General features: G+C 40.4%; 1 protein-coding gene across 9 annotated transcripts in view; it reads right to left on the minus strand.

The window, feature by feature from the left end:
* The window catches only part of DTNA (dystrobrevin alpha), a 167288-nt gene that overhangs the window by 14608 nt on the left and 128961 nt on the right, over positions 1 to 23719 (minus strand). For 2 of the 9 annotated variants that reach the window (XM_065751943.1, XM_065751942.1), the window contains 7 exons: positions 19372 to 19449; positions 18664 to 18756; positions 12517 to 12604; positions 10085 to 10182; positions 8662 to 8775; positions 5089 to 5185; positions 135 to 294 (listed from right to left, as the gene is read on the minus strand). In XM_065751943.1, the coding sequence (XP_065608015.1) occupies positions 135 to 294; positions 5089 to 5185; positions 8662 to 8775; positions 10085 to 10182; positions 12517 to 12604; positions 18664 to 18756; positions 19372 to 19449 (728 nt within the window). Of the gene's footprint in view, positions 1 to 134; positions 295 to 3917; positions 3939 to 5088; positions 5186 to 8661; positions 8776 to 10084; positions 10186 to 12516; positions 12605 to 18663; positions 18757 to 19371; positions 19450 to 23719 lie in introns of all 9 variants that reach the window. The other 7 variants (XM_065751949.1, XM_065751944.1, XM_065751950.1 and 4 more) reach the window with 5 other exon arrangements.

The raw sequence follows: 23719 nt of genomic DNA on the forward strand, positions 1-23719 counted from the left end.
GGTAAAAACACTTGTTTTGTTTTGTTTCATTGCATGCAACTTACAAGTTCATGTTCAGTTAGTCATAAACCACACGGAACAACTATTTTTAAACCGTTTCCAAGTACCTCAGACAAATTCCTAACAAGACTTACTTTGTGCAAAGGCTTCCTGCACGTCTCCTCCCACCCCAGTCAGAGAGTCCTGAGGGGTGTGGGTGGGTGTGGAGCAGGCAGAGGCAGACCTGATGGGCATCGGGATGGGTCGGCTGATGGTGTGGCTGGGCGAGGAGCGGGGTGAGCCTGCCCCTTGGGTCTGCAAAACAACCAAGCAGATCAGTGGGTCCCTGTGAGAGCCCTCATCCTCAGCTCAAAGGCATCACGCTGTTTGTAGCTGGGTTGTGTAATGCTAAAAAGAAATGCACTGGAGTCAGTTGTTCGTTTGCAAACGGCAATGCTCCAGTGTAGAAATATAATAAGTAGGAAAATATGAGCGAAGATCTGACTTCCTCGAAGCATGGGGAAATGTCAGGCAGCTAAATTAAATATATAAATATATCCAAGTCAATAAACACCAAAGCATAAGCCTGCTTTCTGCTCTCTCTCATGCACGGGTGGTAGAACATAACTGATTCGGACTGTGAGATGGGGAGTGGTGGTGCACTGAGGCAGCTCCCCGGCTCTCATCGCCACATGAGCTGCTCACAGCCAGGCCCTCCACCTCCTCACAGAGTCCCACAGGGCCCAGGCAGCCTCTTGGACACATGGAGGCTGACAAGCTCAGTAAATAATACAGCCTCAGGCCTTTTATTCAGGTCTAGAGAACTATTTTAAGCCGCTCCTAAATCATACACCGTTAAATTGTTTGCTCTGCAGGACATACTCGGGCAGTCCCAAAACACTGTGGGGATGGGGCCATTTTAAATCCTGCTCCGGATTCAGCTTCTAGAAGCTAACATGTTTTCACACCAGCCATATAAAATGTCATGCTGTTAGCACTTTGTGGTTAGTATCACTTTGTTTGAAATTCAAGCAGACTTTCTGAAGTAATTTTTACCAGGGTGAGTGATACCAAGAGACACAGTGCCCTTTTCCCTGACTGCCTCTGAGCCCCTGGGAATGCACGTCCACATAAGAAAAAATGAATGCTCAAGCCCACGCTGAGCTGCACGCATCCTTAATGACTGAAATCCTGGGGGATGGAGGTGGCTGGAGAACTTCTACACAGCAACTATAACATGTGCCCCTGTTCTTTTGCAGAGAAAAGTAACATACGGGCTGTCTCTCCCTCACTCTGTGTTCATTTTGAGAATTTAGAAGGATCTTAACTCTTCCCATGCCACTTCTTTTGGCTCCTGCAGTGGCTGCCACAGTGGCCCAGATAAGGTTTGGCAAATACATACTAAAAAAAGACAGCGGCAGCCCATAATGGAAAGAAGACAGCATTGCCCTTGAGATTTTTATAAATTCCTACCCCTAACTATAAATAATGTATCAGAATACTAAGCCATTTGTTCATTTCTATCACTCCTTTCTAAGAGACATTTTCATCAGAGAGGCATCAAGGTTTATGAGGAATAAGCACATTACTGATGGAAGAATAAATGATTTAATATATAAAATTTCTCTAATGACCAGTTTTAGAACATTTAAATGATAGATGAAAGGGAAATCAAATATATAAAGGCCAGATGCTCTCCTGTTCCTGGAGACATCTGCCTCCTCATCAGCAGCAATACTGATCTCTGGTCCACCAGGGGCTGAGCAAAAAGCACCCTCGAGATGCTCCAAGGTTCTTGGAGGTCACACCCCCTGCACGTCAGGCAGGACACCTGGGAGCTACTACATCTTTCATGCCTCAACTCCTCTATCAAACAGATCTGCTGAAGAATTTCTTGTTCCCAGTTCCATCCCCTGCTTGCCCTTTTTCCTCAGCTCCCCTTTGCCTTCAGTCATACTTCTGGGAAACACTAACAGTGGGAACTTTCAGAGAATATGAGAAAAGAGGGATTAAATTTGTTTCCTGTAACCAAGTCACATTTAAGGAATGAACTTCATAATAGGCATTTTATTTACTAAAAATAACAGATGCCTGCCAGTACTTCTTCACTGGAATTTTCCCACAAGAGAAATGTACAAGCTGCACACCAATGCTTAGCGTTGCATTTGCTTTACAGCTCTGTCTGAGACCTTGTGTTTATGATAAACAGTGCTTTCTTATCTTAAGCTTTCAGTTTCTAAACAAAGTGTTTGTGAAGTATAAAGGAATGAAGCTCTTGGATCTCACTGTCCAGCTAAAAACTTTTTAATTTTTATATTATTTGGGCAACATCAGACAGAAACAATGAAAATGATGTTGAAATAGGTGGATCTTAGGGAATACCTGATGTAAGAGAAGCAAACACTTATTTTACTTAGATTCAGTTCAGCCCGAGTTCGTGGGACAGGTGTGTTCTTAGGACTGAATTCCTCCTTAGTGGCTATCAAGTGAAATGCGGTTTTCGTGGGGTGGAGCTCCTGAAACCTGCAGAGACCATCAGTAGTGACTTCTTGCTAATTTGAGTATAGAAATCTAGCACCTAATTGCTCCCAAAGTAACCAGCCCCACTGGCTGAGGACTAGAGCATGCTAAAAAAGAAGCTAGGGCAGTAACCACCAAAATGGAGACGAATTCAGGTTTTATGCCATAATTGGCTGCAGTTGTCAGTGCTCTGGTGCCTTTTGGGAAAACCTGTCTTTTATTTAATTCACCACTTCCAGTTAACATATTAAGGATTTGAAGTTAACCCTTTCTAGAGAGGAGAAGGTTTCCCATCGTTAAGCACGACTCATGCTTAAAGGCTCAGAGTGAAAGCAGGAGCTTCGGTGCACTGCTCCCTCTGCCGGGGCTGAGCAGGGATCACAGACGTGAAAGTGTGTCCCGCAGCCTCATCAGGTGATGAAGCTACATGGACATGAAGAACTCATTATCCTTTCCCAAGGAAGGGCAGCAGAGAAACAGAAAGCTCATAAGCCTTAGATTATTTGCCAGATGGCTCATTCCAATTGAATTCATCCAGAAATTAATTTAATCTTGTTTCTCTCAACAGATCATGAAATGGCACAGCGTAATGAGGATCACTGCACGGAAACTCAGAGTAATTCCTGAGCATCATTGTGATAAAAATGATATCCTCATATCCACCTCATATTCAGCATGGATATTACTCTGTGAAGAAAAATTCATATTCTGTAATAGCCCAAAAATGAGCTTTCACTTATACTGTCCAGTGAACATTTTATATGATAGAGAAACTCTTTTCATGTTGGGAGCTTCTCTTTTGCAAATGGAAGATCCTTTTAACACTGCTACACAGAACAACACTGATGGCTCTTACACAGAGGTGCTATTTCATAGAATGGCTTGGGATGGAGGGGTCTTTAATGATCATCTAGGACTCCTGAAGACCAACAGGACTGTTGCTATCGTTGCAGGCTTTAAAAGATGTATACATATTGCCTCAACTTTCCTGGATTTCAAATTAATTGTTCTAATTTAAACTCAGTTACGTTTTTCTCACAGTTCCAAAGTTCTCATTACATTTTCAAAACATTTTCTATGGTGGAAGCATTCTTTAATTCATATGCTAGGTTGGTTTCACTACATATGTTCTGTTTTTTTTTTTAATATATAATAAATGTCCTTATTTAGAAGAGTGAGAAAAAGATCAAGACTTCCTGTAGTCATGACTCACATTCTAAGGGGTTTGATTATGAAAATGCTCCAACATACTTGAAAATAATGTGTGAAAGAAGTGCAAGATATTAATTTTGGTCAAAAGAATATGCACACATTTCAAGCAGAATATGCACACATTTCAAGCAAAGGAAGGAAAAAAAATAATAGGAACACAATCACATTTAGGAGTTAGTGAGGTCTCCAATAAGTAGGCAACTTACTGCCTGTTTCAGTTCTTCTTCCTAAAGAAAAAGAGGATCAGCACATTAGATAAACCAGGATGTAAGTGAGGAATAGAAGAAAAAACTCTGGACTATAGATTTCAGCTAAAACTACAATGGCTCAGAATGTGTCCAGGTGATGGTCCTACCTCTGAGCAGTCTGAAACACCAAAATAGTGTAAAGTGTGCAGAAAGCTACTGCAGTCTCCTGCCCTATGTCCTCTTTGTTCAGGCAGTGCAATGACAGCAGGCTGACCCGATTGCTAGCTGTAGTTGTGCAACATTTCATGGTTGGAGGGAAAAGTATCTTGTCTACTCCTAGCTTGCAAAAAATCTGCTATGTGCTTGGTTGGCCCCACTGCTCAAGTGCCACCAAGTTCTGCACTGTGGCCCCAGAAGACCAACATCATTTGATGCAAATACATGCTGCTTAATGGATTTCCTTGAAATTCCCTCTGCTTTTATCAGAGCCACATTTGACCCAAGTGGCACTGAATTTCCATGTGCTCATTAAATCTGGCATAGCAAAAAACAAAACACTCTCACACCATTCCGAATTCTTCCTTTCAACATGAATTTCTGGCATTGTTTGTCCTGAGGCATAGCAGGAAAAATGGAGCGAGGCTCAAAGAAAGATGTATTTTCAGCCTTATCCTTGCCTCTCTTAAAAGTGCATGTGTTTTGATAGCTCAGCTTTTAAGTGAGATCCTTTCTTGAGGTATGTTTCATCTTGATAAAACAGGCTTGTTTTTTACCTCTGTGAAAATGATCAAGTGTTACTGGGGAAGCTGTTTCAGAGACTGACAGACTGACGTGCAGAGATGCTGTCAAATCCTTCTGCAAATGAGTAAACAGGTCTGCATAGCCTCATGCTACAATATAATTCAAATGACTGTAGTATTTGCCTGTCTCTACTGTTCCATCCGTTTAGCAGCAGATGACAACGATGATGTGTTACTGCAGGAACACCATCATGTGATCATCATTTAAAAGCCCTGAATTTGAAGACAAAAGCAAAAAACAAACAAACAAACAAAAAAAAAAAACAGAAAGAGAAGGTCACAGAGCCAAGTTTTATCGTGCAAATCACCAGTTCTGCAGAATCATCTTCTCTCTGTCAAAGGAAAGGGCTCTGCCCTTCCTCCTTGGAATACCAAGCACAGTTCCTTACCTTCAGCAGTTTCATGAGTCCTTCTAACTGAACCATAAGCTCTCTTCGGCTCTCCTGGAGAGCAGACATCCTCTGTTCCAGCTCGTCCTTCCGCTGTCTGAGAAACAAGCAGATACAATCAGACCTTAGCCCTCAGCAGCTCTTAACTGCATCCAGTGCCCAGAAAGCAGTGCTATGTGTAGGCTGTGGAGTTCCCTCATACTGAGAAAATTTATGAGACTTAGTACAGTGATTAGGAAAAAGACAGTGACACAGATCCTTCTCCAAAGAGCAAATGGGGCTCAAGATTGTACATTCTCCTTTGTGGGAATGCCTGGCAGTGATTTTGCTTTCCTATCTGTGAATCTCTCTAGTCAATAACCTTGTCAACTGTCAGGAGAAATTAAAGCCATACCCTGAAGAACAGGAAGTTAGAGCAGGGGCACTGCACAGGGCACAATATGAAAGAAGCTAAGAGAGTTGAGAAATTCAGCCAGAAAACCATAGCTTTTGTTCCTAACTTTTCAGAAAGCAGGCACAAGACTATCACACAGTGGAGCCATAATTGCTTGAAAATAGCTCCTTGGGCTCTAAGTCCAGTGCTGGTCCTGTGGCATTCTGAATACCAGGCCACCCCATGTGTGGCAGCCAGCCTGTGCCCCACACCCAGCAACAGCTTTGATCCTGTACAGTTCTAATGCACCACAGAGACGTACAGCACCATGTGTTCCATCAACATTATGTGAGAGGTCCCCACATGAATACAGCATGGAATTGCTGCCTGCTGGAAGCCATGATGTAATTAAAACTGTTACTGCTGAAAGATGTATATCTTGGGTATATCTTATAAATTACTACGTTGCAAATAGAATAAAAACACTATGCCATTATCCTTGAACTAGCTGTAAAACACGACTTTATCCTAAGGCCTCACCTAAAGTACTGTGCGCAGATCTGGGCTTCACAGCACAAAAAGTGTTAAGTGTTCAGAGAACAACAAAGCTGCTAACAGACTTGTAAAGCATGTCCTGTGATGAGAGACTGAGGACAATGGGTTGCACAGTCTGAAGAAGGGGAGCCCTAGAGGTGACCTCATTGCTCTGTGCAGCTCCCTGAGGAGAGGAAGCAGAGAGGTGCTGGGCTCTGCTCTTTGGGAATTGATGGCAAGATGGGAACAGCACAGAGCTGCACCAGGAGAGGGTCACACTGGGAAACGTTTATTTACCACTAGTGTGGCTGAACACTGGAATAGGCTTCCTAGAGAGGTGGTTGATGCCCTGTGCTTGTCAGTGTTCTGGACATATTTGGAAAATGCCTTTGTTAATATACCTTAGCTTTTGGTTTGCCCTGAAGCGGACAAGTAGATGATCTCTGTGACTCCTTTCCAACTGTACTAGTCTAGTCTAGTTTAAATCTATTCTACTCTATTAAGGAAGACAAGAATCAACAACACTAAATATGTTCCCTATAATTAAGGGAACACGAAATTCTGATTTTGAGCCTTCTATTCAAGTTGTATGAGCAGATACTGATATAAATATAATTGACTTCTATAGGTTAGCACCTGTGCTATCTCTCACCTGTAAGTTAAGGTCAGATAATAACACTGCCAAGTTGCATTTACTCTTCTGGAGGACTAATTGTCTTTGTTGGACTTTCTTTTCCAAGAACATCATGGTTGGAAATGCTATGAATTGTACAAAAGCAACTGAGTTTATGAAGCTGCCAATAAAGATCAAATATCCATGTAATCCAAAGTGGCACATCATAGCACATACCTGGGTTATCTTTTTTAGATTTATTTATTTATTTAATCTATGTAGAGAGAGGACCTAAGCAGTGTACAATGTACAGGCCATTCCTCTGACAGTAAGTACTGATGCAGGCCCTCAGACCTGTGGGGTAGCAGAAGTAAACCAGTCCTGCTGTTTTTCACATGAGCAGCCTTGTGACACTTTTAAGTGCATACAAATTTGAGGTTTTGCCAAAATTCCCCAGTAAATCAAAAGCCAGTCATTTACCTTTCAATTGCTGAACATTTTGGAAGGTAGGTAGAGCAGTACAGATGCAGAGATTTAGTTACTTGCTGCCTCTGACACTGCACGTTGAATCAGAAGAGATACTGTAGTGAAGGAACTCAGCACTACTGCCAAGGGACATCCCACGTCAGGAAATTTAAATAAGGCTATTATGGCTTTATTAAGTGTAGCAAAATTGAAAAGATGTAAAATTAAGAAGTCAATCTGCTAACACTGCACAATTGTTTGATTTTTATTGAAAGATAATTAATTTTATTTATATATTTATATTTATATATCAACTACATAGAAAACTGATCTCCTAAAACTGCTTAAAATAGATGTCAAGCTTGATGCACAGAAGGAGCTACATCATTAGTATGTTTTGTGCAGTGTATGCGTTTTCATCGTGCTCGGTTTTATGTCTTAAACTCTCACAGAACATCATTTGCCTGTGGATATCTAGGAGTAATTACATGCTAAAATCACTCAGAAATCAAGAAGCTGTTTGTTTTCAGATTGGAAAGGAAATGTAAGTATTGGTGAAACAGAAAAATATTTTTGTGTGGAAAACACAGTAATAAAACCATACAGTATTTGTAAAGAGAGAATTTAGCACAATTTTCTACAGTAATTTCTTGCAGTTACAAATTAGGCTACAAAAATATTTCTAGTGCAAGGAGGAAACAGTTACATGGCCAAAAATCTTCTTTAGTCTTCCCACGAGAGAACTGCTGTTTGGGCAAGAGGACTAAAATTTAATCTAGCATTGTTTCACCAGAAAGAAATGATTTACACTCTATTCTCTAAATGGATTAAGTGTTTAGAATACGTCTTACTGGATTCCCAGCCTGGCTCTCATTACATGAACTTCGGGACATACAGGGAGCCTGCAGATCTGCACCCATTGCTCTTCTTCAATGTGATATATATGGCAATTAGCATACTCATGTAGAATATCCTAATTAACATGCAGACACATCCATATCAATGTTTTTAGCTTAGTGGGATAACGCAAGAAATGATTCTCTAGGTCCTCAGCTGCAGCAGATGTTGTTATTCCTCTCTCCTCACGTGGCACTGAGCAAACCTCTGCAGCCTGGTTATGCACAATGAAGAGAACTGACCTCTCCTTCGAGTTCAAAGCATGAAGAATTTTCCAAAAATAAATGTCTAATTCTGGCTGTATTTTCATGTAACTCTATATTTACTTTAGCATAGATGGAAGTATTCGTAGAAGCATTTGTTCTGACAGAACAACATTTTTTCCCCATATGATTAATGACACTTGGACAAAGCTTTGGGGACCTATTCCAAATGACCTAAGGGCCTAACTCTGCAAACACTAATGCACAGGCTTAATTTAATGTAGATGAGTAATATGTGAGATTCTTCATGCATGCTGCTTAAAGCATAAGCTTAATTACTTTTAGGACTACAACCCGCACTGAAATGGGAGAAAAAAATGCAGTGCTATATTTACATTAAAAAGGCCCCAAAAGTTTATTGTACTTCTTCCCTTACTGCTACAAGCCTGTCAGAGGAGATGCTGGAGGTTTTACTGCTGTGCAGTTACCTGAGGAGCCGCAGCTCTGCCAGGAGGGTGGGATTTTGTTGTGCCTTCTCTGGTGTAGGCTGAGATGCTTGCTCGTGCTCAAGTCGCAGCCTCTGGATCTCCTGCAGGATTTCTCTTGGGAAGGGGAACAAGCAGAAGACTACAAGTCAGTCATTCTCTGCAAAACCAGCTCACTACACATCACTAAGGGAGAAGGAAGTGTAATTGTACACAGTTTTTGACCAACATGGATTTAGTGACTGAGCTCCAACCAACAGGAGAAGCCTGAGATATTTCTTAAAAAAAATTTTAGGACCTTGTCATAAAAGGGAAGCATTTCTTCAAGATCCCCAAAGCCAGAAGTAGACATGAAATAACAATATGCTTAATTAAACTGCTCCTTTCTATTTCTTCCCCAGGAATATTTCTAGTGCCACTTGGATTTAACAAAGAATAAAATAATATCTGGCCCATCTTGAGTACATACACACATTGTCAAGTAAGCACAGATCTGAGAATGGTCACTGATTCATGGAGAAGCACTTTAACAGGACTTGTAATGGCTGGCATGCCATCCCTGGAAGGCTGCCAGAGTGAGAACACAAAGCTTCACAGCAGAAGGTTGAAACCTTTGTGATTTTTTTTCTCTCCTGCACAATGTTTTGGGTACCAGACGGTCAGGAGGCGGACTCCAACTATGAAAGACAAATCAAGACTGGAGCTGGTGGCTCGTTACACCATGACAGAAGGCCATGCAGGGTTTGCAATAGGAAACCATCTGGTTTGGGTTGTCCTGTTTTACAGTCCAGCAGTAAAAGCAGAGCTCTGCTGTCATACATCTCATGACGCTGGGCAGTCAGATACTTAGGACCAGACTCTCTGCTGACAGCACATGGGTGACACTCCTGTTGAAGGTAGCTAGCCCGTTTCCCCTGGGCACTATCCCTCAGTCTCATCTATATCTGAACCAAGTGTCTCATTTCATCAGTGCCCTCACCTGCTGCTAACCTTTCTGCAGACCTTTCTAAGGCAGATAGTGTTCAGGGGAGCTTTAATCATCTTCTTCACAAATAGAAGCAGGGGAGCATATCGTTACCAGGATAACTACTCCTTTTATCATTTCATGTTATAGCTCTACAGAGGATCCAACTCAAAATTAATTTGGTTTTGAAATGGGACAGGCTTTTTTTTTTTTTTTTAAACTCTTAACAAACAGCAGCTGTGAAAAATAAATATCAATGATTGTATCATGTCATGTAACAGCACATTCATTAAAGAACAGGGTGGCTGGTGATCTTAAAGCCTTTGTCATGTTCTGTGGACCTTCTTGTCTCTTGTGCTTTTTGCTGGGGTGTGTGTTTAAGAACAAAGCTCAGAAGTGGCTGTAGAAAATAACACACAGCACACAGGGCTGAACAAAAGCAGGTACTCTGTGGGTGCTTACCGGTTTTTATTTTCGAGCTCTGCAATCAGCTGCCTCTGCTGCTTGTTTGCATCGATGGTGAAGGAGATGTCTGCTGCCCCTCTCTGCTGTGCCTGCTGCTGCTGTAAAAGAGAGGGCTGCTGAGCAAGGCATGGCCAGCAGGCACCCAACTGAGCTCAACACAAAGACCTGCTCAAAGAACACACAGTACCATGCCTGTCTACATAATAGAGACCATCCATGCTTTGGTTCATGGCTTTTCAGCACAGCTGCACTGGTAGCAAGCAGCACAGTTGCTACAGTAATGGAGTGTTTACCATCCTGTCTTTCCACCCTTCCTTTGGGAGCTTTCTTATCCCCACCCATCTAAGGGCTAAGGGAATGGCCCTGCAGCAAGCAGCTGCTCAAGTATGGACACTACAGACAAGAGGAAGGCACTAACAGAAAAAGCAAAAAGAGGATATGCTTCCACTTCAGCCATGCTTCCTTCCCTTGAAAGTTGGGCTTTTGCCTCAATTTGAAGGCTTTTGTGTCCAGGTTTCAGTCTGGCTGCACTGCCTACTCGGCCAAGTTTTCCCAAATGCTCTATGACACTCCTGAAAGTTCACTCTCCAAATCTTCAGATCTAAAGAGCCCTTTTTTCCCAATAAAATGAAATGAGAATTGAATTACTTCTTACTAACCGAGGTATTACTCACTTAAGTTTTATTAGACTATGTTCTTTTCTCATATTTTTCAGCAATTGCCAACTACTGGTTTGTTCACACATCAGTATCTCAGTATTGCATCAGTGACAGCCAAGGGCAAGAATTCACACAGACATCTAAAGTTTTCTAACTGTCAAAGACATCCATTTATGTCTAATGTCAGTGTGAAAGAATCAGACAGTGCAAGTTCCTCTGCTGAGCTGGTGCTGTGATCTGAGCATTTCTCACTGCCTGAGCCCTGTGAGGCCTGGACCAGCTTTGTGTGATGCCACACACCTCTTCATGCAGAAATGGGCCCTCAGAAAGGATGAAGACTTACCCCACTGGTCAGTGGGCTCTGTGCTACTTTTTTCTGCTGTGGGTACATTTTCCCATTGACACTGCAACCATAAGGAAGGACAGTGCATAAAGAACTGAGACAGGCTGGTGGGTGCTTGATACTGAGGGAGCCAGGGTCTTTGTCCTGAGTGCCCAGTGCTATAAATAATTTGGTTCCTTAAAAAGCAGAATGGCCACCAGCTTTATACATTCCTACCCTGCTCCTAACTTGGTTCTACTCTTGTGCTCTGCTGAAAGATTTTTGTATATGGAAACCTTCATTTTTTCTTTTGTTTGCCTCTTCAAAGAGCACAGAGAAACGGGCACCTGGCTGGCAAAGAGAAATAAATTAATTTTACTGCGATCATCTCTATTTAAAAGCTACTTAGGTACTGTTTCCTAAGATCTCCATTCTATCGAGGGACATGTTACATACACCTGATTTCTACCAGTTCCTCCTCAGGAAAATCACAAAACCATAACAGGAGTTATGTTGAATTACTGTCCTTCAATAATAGTCACCTGCAGGCTAACCAATAGCTGAGTGCTGCGTGTCATGCCATGGAAAGGAACTGCTGTGGGATGGGCTTGCAGACCACAACAGCCCTTGAACCCACTTCTCGAGAGAGAAACTGTACTGACAGACTGCTGCATGGGGCAGCCTCACACTGAGAGCACTGCCTGGCTTCACCCTTTCAATTGACCCCACTGTGTAAATCTCAGTGTGAAAGTACTCCTCCTGACATCCTGGACCAGCTGACTTTCATTTAACTATCATTTACGTTTCCTTGTTCTACCAAATGTGCTGAGATGGAAAAAATGTAACTAGGCTGACCTTATTTATGCCATTTAAGATTTTATATACTTCGATTAGGCTCCTGCTTCCCTCTCTAACAGAGTTAGTGAGGTTTCAGCCTGTCATCACCTTCTGTCTCAAGATACATAGAGCAGAATAATCACTGCTCTGAAATGAAAATGAGAGCTGGGGCTAATGCAGTGGGTCATTGTGGTCATCCTGCTGGAGATCACTCTTTACAATCCTCAGCACTTAGGGCCCTGGAGGTAGTGATATTTGAACTAAAGAGTAAAATGGATTCTTCACTTGTTTTTCCAATGCAGTAAATCGTTAACCTTTACCCAAAGCTTGTCCAGACAATATTTTCCAGTTTTGCCTGAGTTTAAGATGACAGATTCCTTTTGCTGTAATTATTTAAGTACCACTACATTACTATATAGATTATATGCATTAAAATGTGGGTTCTTTGACTTCAATAAAAGTGTTACTCATAAAATATAACAACATCTGATGAGAAGTATTGTGAAATGTAACCCATGAACCATGGAGATTGTCAGATGTAATTTCCCTGATCTTGCCAAGCCCCTGAGACATGACAGAAGGAAAGCACCTCCTTAAATTAAAACACTTACTGATGAAGAAGTTTCTGCTGCCAGCCTTGCTGCATACCTGGCGATCAGCTTGTGCTCTTCATCTAGGCGACTTGCACTGTCGAGCACACTGCTCGGGGTGGGAAAGGAGGGAGGGGAGACACGTTAGCACACAGTATGCATGGCAGCTGCTTTGCCACTTTGCCCACTCACACACCCTTGCCACAGAACTTAGAAACGAAACATCACCAATGTGTTTAAAACAGCAGATATTAATTGAGCAAAGGAGAGAGGCGGGAAAGTAAATTCCCAGGGATAGCTTTGCAGGGCACTTACCAAGGTCTCACAGACCACAGCTTTAGAACCACTGATCTAGGAACTCATAATGAGGCTTTCTCTTTTATTCTTTTTTTCTTGATATTTTAGGAAAAAGATTTCAGAGAATCACATAATGGTGCCCCACTGATTCCAGCCTTGGACTGGCTTTAACGTGGACCCAACTCGTGCTGCCAGGATGCAGGAGTTCAGGAGCACCAACTATGAGGACAGTCTGCTTTGTTCACATATGGAACTGCCATAACAATTGCTAAATGTAAAAACTTGCAGCAAATATGCTGAATTCCTTTAGAATGTTGCACTTTATTATGATTTGTTTTCTAACAATATCAAAAGCAAACACTCCTTACAGGTTAATTCTTTTCCAGCTGTCCTTATTTCAAATAGAGGTAATTACTAAGTTAGAAGAACACGAGAAACATAATACAGTAAAAATGTTTACTTCTTTTAAATATTTAGAAGTTTGCAGAGAACACTGAAACTAATAAAAAGAAAAAAAACCCAACAAACTAACAAAGAAAGTATGAGGAGGTCTTTGCTGCTCTTGGATAAGCCTACAGAATCCTATATTGCATTATGCCCATTACGTAGAGGAGAAAAAAAATGAAGATGAAGCTGCTAAGAGAAGGTGAGAAACATGTTTTCCTGTGTGGAATGTGACAATCCTGCAGATGATCCCAGACAGAGGCAAGCCTGTCCTCTCTTCTGATGCCTTGGAAACTGCGTGGTTTTGGCTGAAGGGAGACAGGCACATGCCTCTCTACCCATGTGCCAATTAGGGCACACAGCTTGTTGCTGGAGAGTGAGTTTCATATCTCAAAGGAGTGCACGAAACAAGGGCATGGGCATCCTATCCTGTTATTTTATTAGAAATTATACCTTGAACCTGAAAAGCCTGTCAGATGAAAATAGCACTGAGAGGTATTTCTGAACAAGAGGTTCTGCTTCTGAAGAATCAGCAGATATAAAACAAAACCGAAATATTACTCCAAAAATTCTCGGTGAGTTCATATCCCCAGGTACCTCAGATATATACAGATGTGCATCTTTTGGTTGACTTGATTAAGTCCACTGGGATCTAGAAGTTACGTTGGAAAGATGAGTAGCTGTTGATATTCATTGATCATTAAACTAAAGCTGGGAGTCATTTGGATTTGCTATGACTTGCTGAGGTAAGGGAAAAGAGATAAATATCTTTCTCTCATTCTGACCATAACCTGTGAAGCCACGAAGTTTAGAAGTTTAGAAAAACACTAAACAAGAGTGTCTGTTCAACCTAAGCTTGTGCTTTTTCAGTTTTGGTTATTCAGCATATTCTGTTGCATATATAGCTTAACTCCGTTCTTACTCACATTCTTGCAGGATGACAACATACCACAGTTGCTTTCTGAAAAGACTCAAGCCAAAGGTGTTTTCTGAACTTTCCAATTCCACAAATAGCTTTTCATACATACTCGTGCCTACTGTGCCAATATGTCATCCAGAGAAAGAAAAGGAGAAGCAACTCTTATAGACACAAACAATCATGTAAACCAGGTAATAAGGATTAATTTCATGGCAATAAAATTCATTTTTAATTTTTCCTTAATGACTAAAACATAACATTCTAACAGATGGCTGTGAAAACAGCAAGTGTTGAGCATCAATTCTCTTTTTTACAGCAGTGTGCAACTATATTATCCATCCTGGGAAAATAATAGATTATGGTTCCACTTGCTGGCACAACAAAATCTGGAGCATAGCTCTGGGATGTGAGCCCACCCCTGAAACAATGACTTTAACTGAAAGAATCAAGGCTCTGATGCTTTTTGATTTTTACTTGCTATTTATGTCTTTGATATACAGTTATTTGTAGGCAGATGTCATAAAACTGACGCAGCAGTGCATCAGATTTGGCCTATGAATCCCAGAAATCAGTGGCCTCAACAATTCAATTTGTAAATTAAATTTCAACATCTGAGATATATTTAATTCTGAAATATACCTATTTTATGTGATCATTAAGCACAGAGGTCTACACAGCAGCATTAGCTTCAGTTGTTAAGACTTTTATTCTTAGATTTCTGATTTGCCATAATTCACTTCTGCTTTTACTTCAGCAACTTTATGGAATATGATACACTGAAAACACAAAAGCTTGAAAATATTATGAATATGTGTATATAATGCGGGATCCTCAACAGAGTGTTACAGGCATCCTTTCAAAGGAAATTCATCATGTTAAAACAGCCTGATGATGAGTCTTATCTAACAGAAATTAAACAGTTGTTTTAACACCGCTTCCTCATTTGTGACCACTTCTCTAAAGACTTGATGATTATCAGCAGTAATTGATCTGACCAATATCCAATACTATTCCCTTTACAACAGAACATTTTGTTTAGACTTTTGCTCTTCTGTATAACACTTTACAGGTTGAGATCCTTGAGAAAGGATCTCAAAACTCCAGGCACAGAGAAGAAGAGAGATGACAAAATAAATGTTAGGTTTCTAAGTATTAGAGCAGTGTTCTAATTGGAACACGCCAATGCGCTCTGATGCTTCTTTACCTGTAACACTAAAAGGTCTAAAGGCATTTAAAGCTGAGATGCATCACCTGAGCTCTCTGCTATTGTTACTTCACAATTTACTTTAGAATCACCTAGATTTTACCACAGAAATGTCAGTATCACTAAGGTGTGCAGATCTAACCATAGAAATTAATTCCACTCGAGGGAGCCCCGCGTCTATACAATTTCCTCTGTCATCAGAGGGTCTCTGATTCTTTTCCTTCTTTCATGGGAGGAGTCAAGGCAGAAACCCAGCTCCAGTATTCTGAAGCTCATGAAGCTGAGCTGCCCCAGGGATATGCTTTACTTTCTTCCCAGCTAGCTCAAAGTGAACCCAGCAGTCCTAGCTAGTTAGTTCTTTTGCATACTTCTGTAATAAACATCTTCTAAAATAACATGGAATAACATGGCTCTTTTATAGTACAGAAATATGATTCACCACACTACTACACAGCATAACATAAAATCCATAAGCCAGCTTTCTATGGAACAAAAATACCCTCCTCCTCAAAACGTATCTTACTCTGCAACTAAAAAGAAAGACTGGAATATGTGAAATTGATATGCAAAACTAGGTAGGAACTCTAACTTATGAAAACAAAGAGGAGAAGCTAAAAGCTTTTCTTTCAGAATCAGACACTAAAAATGAGCACAAATATCATCTATTGGTTTCACACTCTAAAACACACTTTAAGAATAAAACAAGTAAAGAATCTAAGGCTAAGGGGTGCTATTTTTACCCATACAGCTACTATAAATAATGAATTAGTCTTTCTCTTGCTTCTTAATTTGCCCTGGAGAACTGGATTCTAAAAAAACCTGAAGTAGCTTATTAGCCTGTGAGAGATAGAAAGGAAACATGTACTTCTTGTTCTAGTATCAAGTAACTGCAGATGGAAGACAAAGATAAGCACTAAAAAACAGTTCAAAGATCAAATATAGCAGTTTTATAACAGTTAGCAGTGGTCCTACATTTCTGAGAGTAAAGCAAAATAGAAGGGATATGAATACTAGCCACACTTAGACAAAATATTAACTGGACTACACTGGATCATTAGCCTGAGTCATCTAAAAAGCTAACCTGTTCTGAAACACTACTTCATAGCTGTCAGGATACTTTTATGTACTGTGTTCACAAAGCATATTTGTATTTTTCTTCAAAATGGAGGTTCACTGCCAGTCATTCCTCTTTTCCTTGACAGATGTCAGTAGGACCTGAAAGCATGCTACGGCACACAGGGGTTTCCATACACAGTATGTTGTGGGGAGACCCAAAGGTTAAGCTGGCCAGTTGCAGAGCTACCTGATTACAGTTAGCTGTATGCTTTACTCAAGTGACCACCATTTGAGCTGCAGCATCAATGAGCTTGAACTCAACACCATCCTAACACAGCTGCGTGGGTTTTAAGCTAGCTGCATCTGGCCATGCTGGGACTGGGACAGGAGGAATTCCCATCTTGCTGAAGATGCTGCCCTGGATGATGCAGAGAACTCACCTACCACTCCCAGTAACAACATTTTGTTTGTTCTTCCCATCTCAACCAAAAATGTAACCATTCAGTTTATTATCAGTCTCACTGCAGCTAAGCAGAAATTGACAATGCAGCATGACTGAGACTGCTGTTCCTCTAGGTTATGTTTCTGTCAAAACCTAATTAGTATCTCATATAAATGACTGAGATTGTTTCTAGTTGAGGATGCTGTGACCACAGTGATTTAAAGTTGGCAATCAGATGCTACGTACTATACTTTGCATCAGTTATTCAAGTAATTAAGGCCATTATCAGTCACTGCCCATTTATCCCTTAAAACCATGACATGTGAAGGATGCTATGGCATATAAATTTTATGTGCATATTTGAATACAAATGTACTGTGACTTGGTGAGGTGGGTCCACAAGCTTGAAGGAACAGGTTGGAGTACAGTGGATAAAATTCAGAGGATGAAGATGGTAAAGATGAGGCTGGGCACTCACAAAGGGACCTCATCATGCCACAGGTATGGCATCAGTAGCACATCACCAAAAATGACACAAAACCACATCCAGTCTATGTTAGCCTCTTGAATCACCTTATTGAGTAAGTCACTCATGGCTGGCAGGGCAAAATTTTCTCCTTCCTCTGTCAAACTAGACCTAATGGTAATGTCCACATCTTCTCTTTAATCATATTTGGCCAAAGACTGCTCTAAACACATGCCCCAGCAGCTTGTTTTCATGGCCTCTCTGTAAATATTGTTAAATAGCTTTGCTTTCTGGAAGTGCTGCTCTGGGAATTAAATCCCCTTTCAAAATGTTTTTGTTTTGAGGTAGTGGTTTTCATTTTCTTCTCTAAAAATCAGTTTGCCTTTTCTTTTCTCCCCACTGTCAAATTCTGGTGGGATGCAGAGCAGATCCAGAACAACAAAGCAGGTTCTTGGCTCCACTGGGCATCTACATGGCAAGCTACCACCATTTTCAACTGGAGCTATACACAGAAGTGAATTTTCTGAGCTTGCAGAGAACCACTGCATTCACCTGCCCTGAAGAAGCTGCTTATTGTCTTCTCTACCTTTGAGGGTATACAGGGAGTTTCTAACCTGGGAAATCCTCTGCAGTAGCAGTAGGACCAGCTGTGAGGCCACGAGCCAACAACATTAGGACAGCCCATGGCTTTAGAAGTAGCATGAAGCACAGAGCTCCATACTCCCTCCCTCAGAAATAATGAACTACATTCACAGCACCCATTTAAAAACTTTTCACATCTGAATCTGAATGAAATATAATGAATGAATGAAATACAAGATACATATAAACAAAGGAGAAATCAGGTAGATATAAAAACAATGCCTGGCATAAATAAAAAATGACATCAACTCCCTCCTTCACCAGGCTAATAAGCAACTTCTTATTATTAGCATTATTTAGGTACTACTATCATTTTTACTATCAAGGTAAGCTGAAGCTATAAATTATGCATAATCTTAACAATTATTGCCTTGAAAATGCAAAATCAAAGTCATCTTTACCACTGACAAGTCCCGCACTGGCCAGTGCATGGCATCTCAAACCCATTTGTAAAGTCACTCTTTAATCTTAACTCTCTTTAAAGTACTTATCTGCAATGCCTCACTATTTAGTGCTGCTAGAGATAAAACAGCAATTGCCAGGATCCACCAGCTTTGGGAGGACACACCCCACAAGCACACGCGTTCCCTTTAGGATAGTGCTCATGAAAAGCTGCTTCATGGGTAGCCATGAGGAGAGCACGTGGCCGACCAGCTTCCCTTTCCTGGATCCCCCAAAAGTGCCAAACCTGCACTAACCGTGCGGGGTTGCTCTGCAGCATGTTGACATACAACCCAATGAGCACATGTTCATCGGCCAGCCTGTCTGCAACATCGAGGCTGTACTGTAACCTGGAACGGGGACAGGGAGAGAGGGTGCAGTCCAGACAGACAGAGGGAAATAAACAGAGAAAGCAGGAGCAAGTGAGATTGCGAAATGAGAATGTAGGAATGAATAAATAAGAGCTATTAGACAAAAAAAAAAGTGTGCAGAAATTATTTTGTTATTGTTGTAATTTACATATTAAGCATTTAACAGCTTAGGATGGCAGAACCCAACTCAAATACACAGCCAGCCATGGAAAACAGTGAGATGCCAGATCAGGCCAGGGGCTGTGACTATGCAGAACCATTTATTTTACAATACAGCAGACTGCAAGGTCAGCTCTATTTGTTTCAGTATATTCTGTAGAGCTTAAATACATCAAATATCTCTCTGTTCCACAGATTATTCACATACTGAAATCACAAGCTGGATTTGCTTGGAAGTGTCTGATCAAGACCTCGCACCCAGGTGTACATAAATACATTTAAGCATGCCCTATAGAGCTCACAGGGTTAATTGGTTACTGGAATCTTCTCAGGAAAGATATTTACTGAATATATTAATAACAGGGGGAAGTAAGGAGAAGTTTTTGTTTTAGCTGTGTTAGTGCAAGCTATGAACATACTCTCTCTTTAACTTACCCTTTGCCTTTCAAGAAAGCTGGAGCAGCCCTAGCCAGCAGTTTGCTCTGCTCTACTTCAGTGTTCTTGGAGGGAGAGCTAGTTAATAAGACAGGAAAACTAAGAAGAGGGTAATCACTGAAGCCTGACGTTTATTACAGAATAGTTTGGAGAAATTCATTCAAGAAGCCCATACTGAATAAAAAAACAAACACAGAGCTTTAAAGAAATGTTAGAAAACTTCAGAAATGTGAAGTTGGGAATTAGTTTTCCCTCCCGTTCTCCAAAAGCCAACTATAAAGCCTCCACTACAGAAGAGAAACAAAACGTACTTCTCTCACAGATGGACAGCTGAAGGTTAGTGAAGTTTGCAGGTATAGTCTGACGTAAACTTTACCTGAAATGCAGCCTCCAAGCTGGGAAAACTTCCCTGTAGAAGCTAAATTGTCTTTCTCCATGCCTGTCATGAGGCAGTTTCAATAATCTATGGGAATCTGTTCATTAATTTATAGTAATGGGATACACCAATTTTGTTTTCAAAAGTAATTTTTTTCTGTTGATTAAAAAACATAGTCCATCAAACTTCAATTGTCCAATTGCATAATGCCACTTTTTTTCTTAATTACTTTATTTAATGGATCCCAGTAACTGCATCTTTTCCAGTACAAAAATATCCATGTTAATAACTTCTTAAGATAACACTGGGCTAAAAGTAGAGAAATTTCAATGTTAGCTTTTTTTTCTTGCTGCAGCATTTCTGGTTATAAACGGATAAACAGAAATACATTTTATTTTCTTGCTTTTGAAATTTCTTTTGGGGTTTAGCTACTGATACTGTAAATATCTTTGATCAGAAGACCTGTGTGTTAACATGCGTGCACTTGTGCTTCCAGGTGTGTTTGTGTGTAGGCAGATTACTTTGCATAAATGTGATGCACGATGAATTCGAGCAGATGTGGCTCTGATGGACTGAAGAGCAAAACTTTAATATTAGGACAAATAAAGAATCCTCTAAGATAAAATGCATGCCATTCTCCCACTGCTATGGGAGATCAAGGCTGTCCACGTTTTGAAAAAGATGGCACTAAAAGGTGTCCCAAGAATCCAAGACCTAATGTTTTATACTAAAGCTGAAAGAGAGCTCAGTGAAATGCAATGTAACACAGAAAACAAACCAACAAAAAACAACAGAACAACTTGCTTCTAGTTTCTATGTCCATCAGCATGCTGTTTATGTGTGCTGTCCTTCTACAGAAGCAACGTGCATGCAGGAAAGCATGCTCCTTTTTGTCTAGAAGGATACATTTTCCAGTGTTTCATTCCCAGTGACAGAAGGAAAATGCTTTAAGGAAATAGAGAATGTGTCCTTCCAGCCAAAAAATGCAAAATTTGTTCCTAATTAAAGATAAATTTGTTGCCATAATTGGAAACTGAAGACTACAGGAATGATTTCAAGCTTTGCTTTCTAACAGTGCAGTGTGATGTCCCCTCTATCATGCATTAACTCTCCTATGCACCAGAAGCGACATACTTAGGGTGGAGTGGCCAGTGAACAAACTTGACAATTGGTTCCACCTCTCTTCCCCTCTTTTTAGCTAAACATATTAGCATCGAGCCTCTTCTTAGGAGCTACATTTTCCAAGCTTTTTTGATACTTTGGCATCTCCATTGGACCCTGTCATGCTCAGTAGCACATTTGTTCCAGTACTGTGCCCTACGTGGGGTGCAGCCTCCAGATGCTGCCTCCTCTAGGTAATGAGCTTTCATAGATTTCTACATGCTGCCCTAGTCAGACGCACTCTAAGAATCATACTGCTGACTCCAATTAGTTTGTGGTTCACTGCAACTGCTAGATCCTCTGTTAAAATATTTCTCTCCATTCAACCACGCTCCATTTTTCATTTGATTATTTGCTTCCTTGCTATAGCACTTACAATTACTGAATTTCCTCTAGCTCGTTTCAAATCATTTGGACATCAATTACCACCACTGCAATTGAGCTCCTTTTTTTAATTTAGAAATTGCTCTCCAAGCATTCCTCCCCGTAACTGCTTCCACCTTTGTACCATCTATAAATTGCATACACTCACTCTACTGCTCCAACTAGGTCATTACAAGAAATAGTGCATAGTGTCTGACTAAGGATAGACTTTAAGAATCCCAGCTGATATGTCCTCCTAGAATGATAGCAAACTTTTGAAAATTTAATTACTGCTTTTCAACCACTTGTGCACTGAATTTATACTAATTTCCCTAGGCTCTTATTCCCTTTGGATACTTTTGTGTCATATGGGGACTATGTCATAAGTCTTTTTAAGGTCAAGATGTATCATATCTGCTTTTTTTTTACCAGCTAGACTGGTTATCTTGTCGAAGAAATACATCAGTTTGGTTTGACATAATTTGTTCTTGACAAATCCATGCTGGCTATCTCTCATCACTTCATTACCCTCCAGGAGCTCACTAATTCTTTCAAAATTTCAGTATTGTTGGAGACCAAGGATAGGCTCTCACTTGTATAACCTCTTTGATTTTTGTCCATTTCCACCTTCAGTTTCCTTCTTTGGAACAGAAAACATTTGTCCTTCCTGGTCTTCCACAGCCTCCTACATCCTCCATAATTTCTCCTAAGTACATCTAATAATACAAAGATAGTTTTAGACAAAGTGAGTTTGTCTGGATCCAACAAACTGGACGATATTTTTCTCAGATATGTTCCTGTTACAATGAGCTGCTGAAGAATGTTTTCCTATCCAAACTAAGAGACATGATCTCCACCTCTGGACAGATATTTACAGAGATGTACATCTAACAAGATTTGTGAAAAAGTTATACTGTCTTTAGAGCCTACCTGACTACTGAAACAACTGGACATTAAGTCTGCCCTTAGCAGTTAGAACAGTGGCCAAGAAATCCAAGGGAGGATTCTCAGATTTTTCTGAAAAAAAAAAACCCAAACAAAAAAACCATGCAAAGGCAACTGACAGTATGAATTTACTACACTCCTCAGACATAAGAATGTGAACAACAAAGCAACCAGTATACTTTGCTCCAGATAGATTGTCCAGAAATCTCTCAGTGCTCTATGTCCAGGCTGAATAACCAATTTTTCTATAAGGTTTTATCTGGAATTAAAAAAAGGCACCATTTACACTGACTCAGAATTAAATAACACTCAATTTCTTGTTGGTTATGGGCATTTGATATCACAGTGTATTCTCTCTGTCCACCACGGAATTATTGACTAATTTCAACTTTACTAGAACGTACTGCATCACACTCCATTTATTCCAGTTGATTATACCCTTAGAAGAACAAAATATATGATCTGTGAGGGGACACAAAAAATGCAAGAAAAGCCATTCTGTTTCATCTTATCCCACCTCAAACTCTGTAATACAGTAGTTTAAAGGAGGCTGAAAGAGATTGTATCCATTATTATGGTAGTGATAGACTATAGCTGGGGAACAAAAGAATCCAAATAGAGAAGACACTGTTAATTCAGCTAGGGATAGAGTTATTCTTCTTGACTAGACAGAAGTTTCTACAATGCTCAGTCTACCTGTTTTGGTTTAACACACCCAGCTCATGGGGTTTCTAAGGGCAACGCCTACTCTGCAGCAATGTTCTGCTGCCCTCTAGTTAATCAGAGACCACAGAAATAAGAGTGAGGTTAAAAAAAAATAGTTACAGTAAAAACAAATCAGCTCTTGCAATGCTAATCACTTACTAGCTGTCATCACAACAAATGTCTGATTTGGTATTTGGGAGATTAGTGATTTTTTGTTCCTTTTTTACTAAGATAAGTGCTTTAAGTTTCTTTAGCTGTACAGAGAGGGGTAAAGGACTCAGCTGAGCACACTGTAAGGTTTATATCAATTTGCACACTGTACATATCTAAAAGAAAGGCAATTGTTATTCCAAACTTCTCATTAACACTCACTTAATGGACATGATGAATCAAACTAAGCAAACAGACTGTGATTCTGAGGTGGACTGAAGAAACTAAGAAGCATCTCAAAGAAAGCCTAAATATGACTTCCTTGGAGCTTTGGAATAATTGTGCATCCACCCAAAACTGCAAAAACCACGTTTTGTCTCCTTTCAGCTGTTCCCACAATTTACGATTGTATTTACCAGTTCCCAAAGATCTCTTAAATAAGATTCTTCTTCTTCCCAGTTCTTTTCCCTTGTCCACCCAAGATTTCAGAAACGAAGAGTGTTCTATCACATTTATGCTACCACACTCATTTCCAGCAGCAGAGTGATTGGTGTGGTACATTCAGCATTTCCTGCTACAGGGAAAAGCTGGCTGTGAATGGCAATGCTCTTATGTGAACACAGCTATCTGAAACAAATACCACGGGAA

Source organism: Cyrtonyx montezumae, unplaced genomic scaffold (assembly GCF_038088225.1).
Source record: "Cyrtonyx montezumae isolate F1298 unplaced genomic scaffold, pur_monq_1.0 scaffold_8, whole genome shotgun sequence".
Classification (NCBI taxonomy): domain Eukaryota; kingdom Metazoa; phylum Chordata; class Aves; order Galliformes; family Odontophoridae; genus Cyrtonyx; species Cyrtonyx montezumae.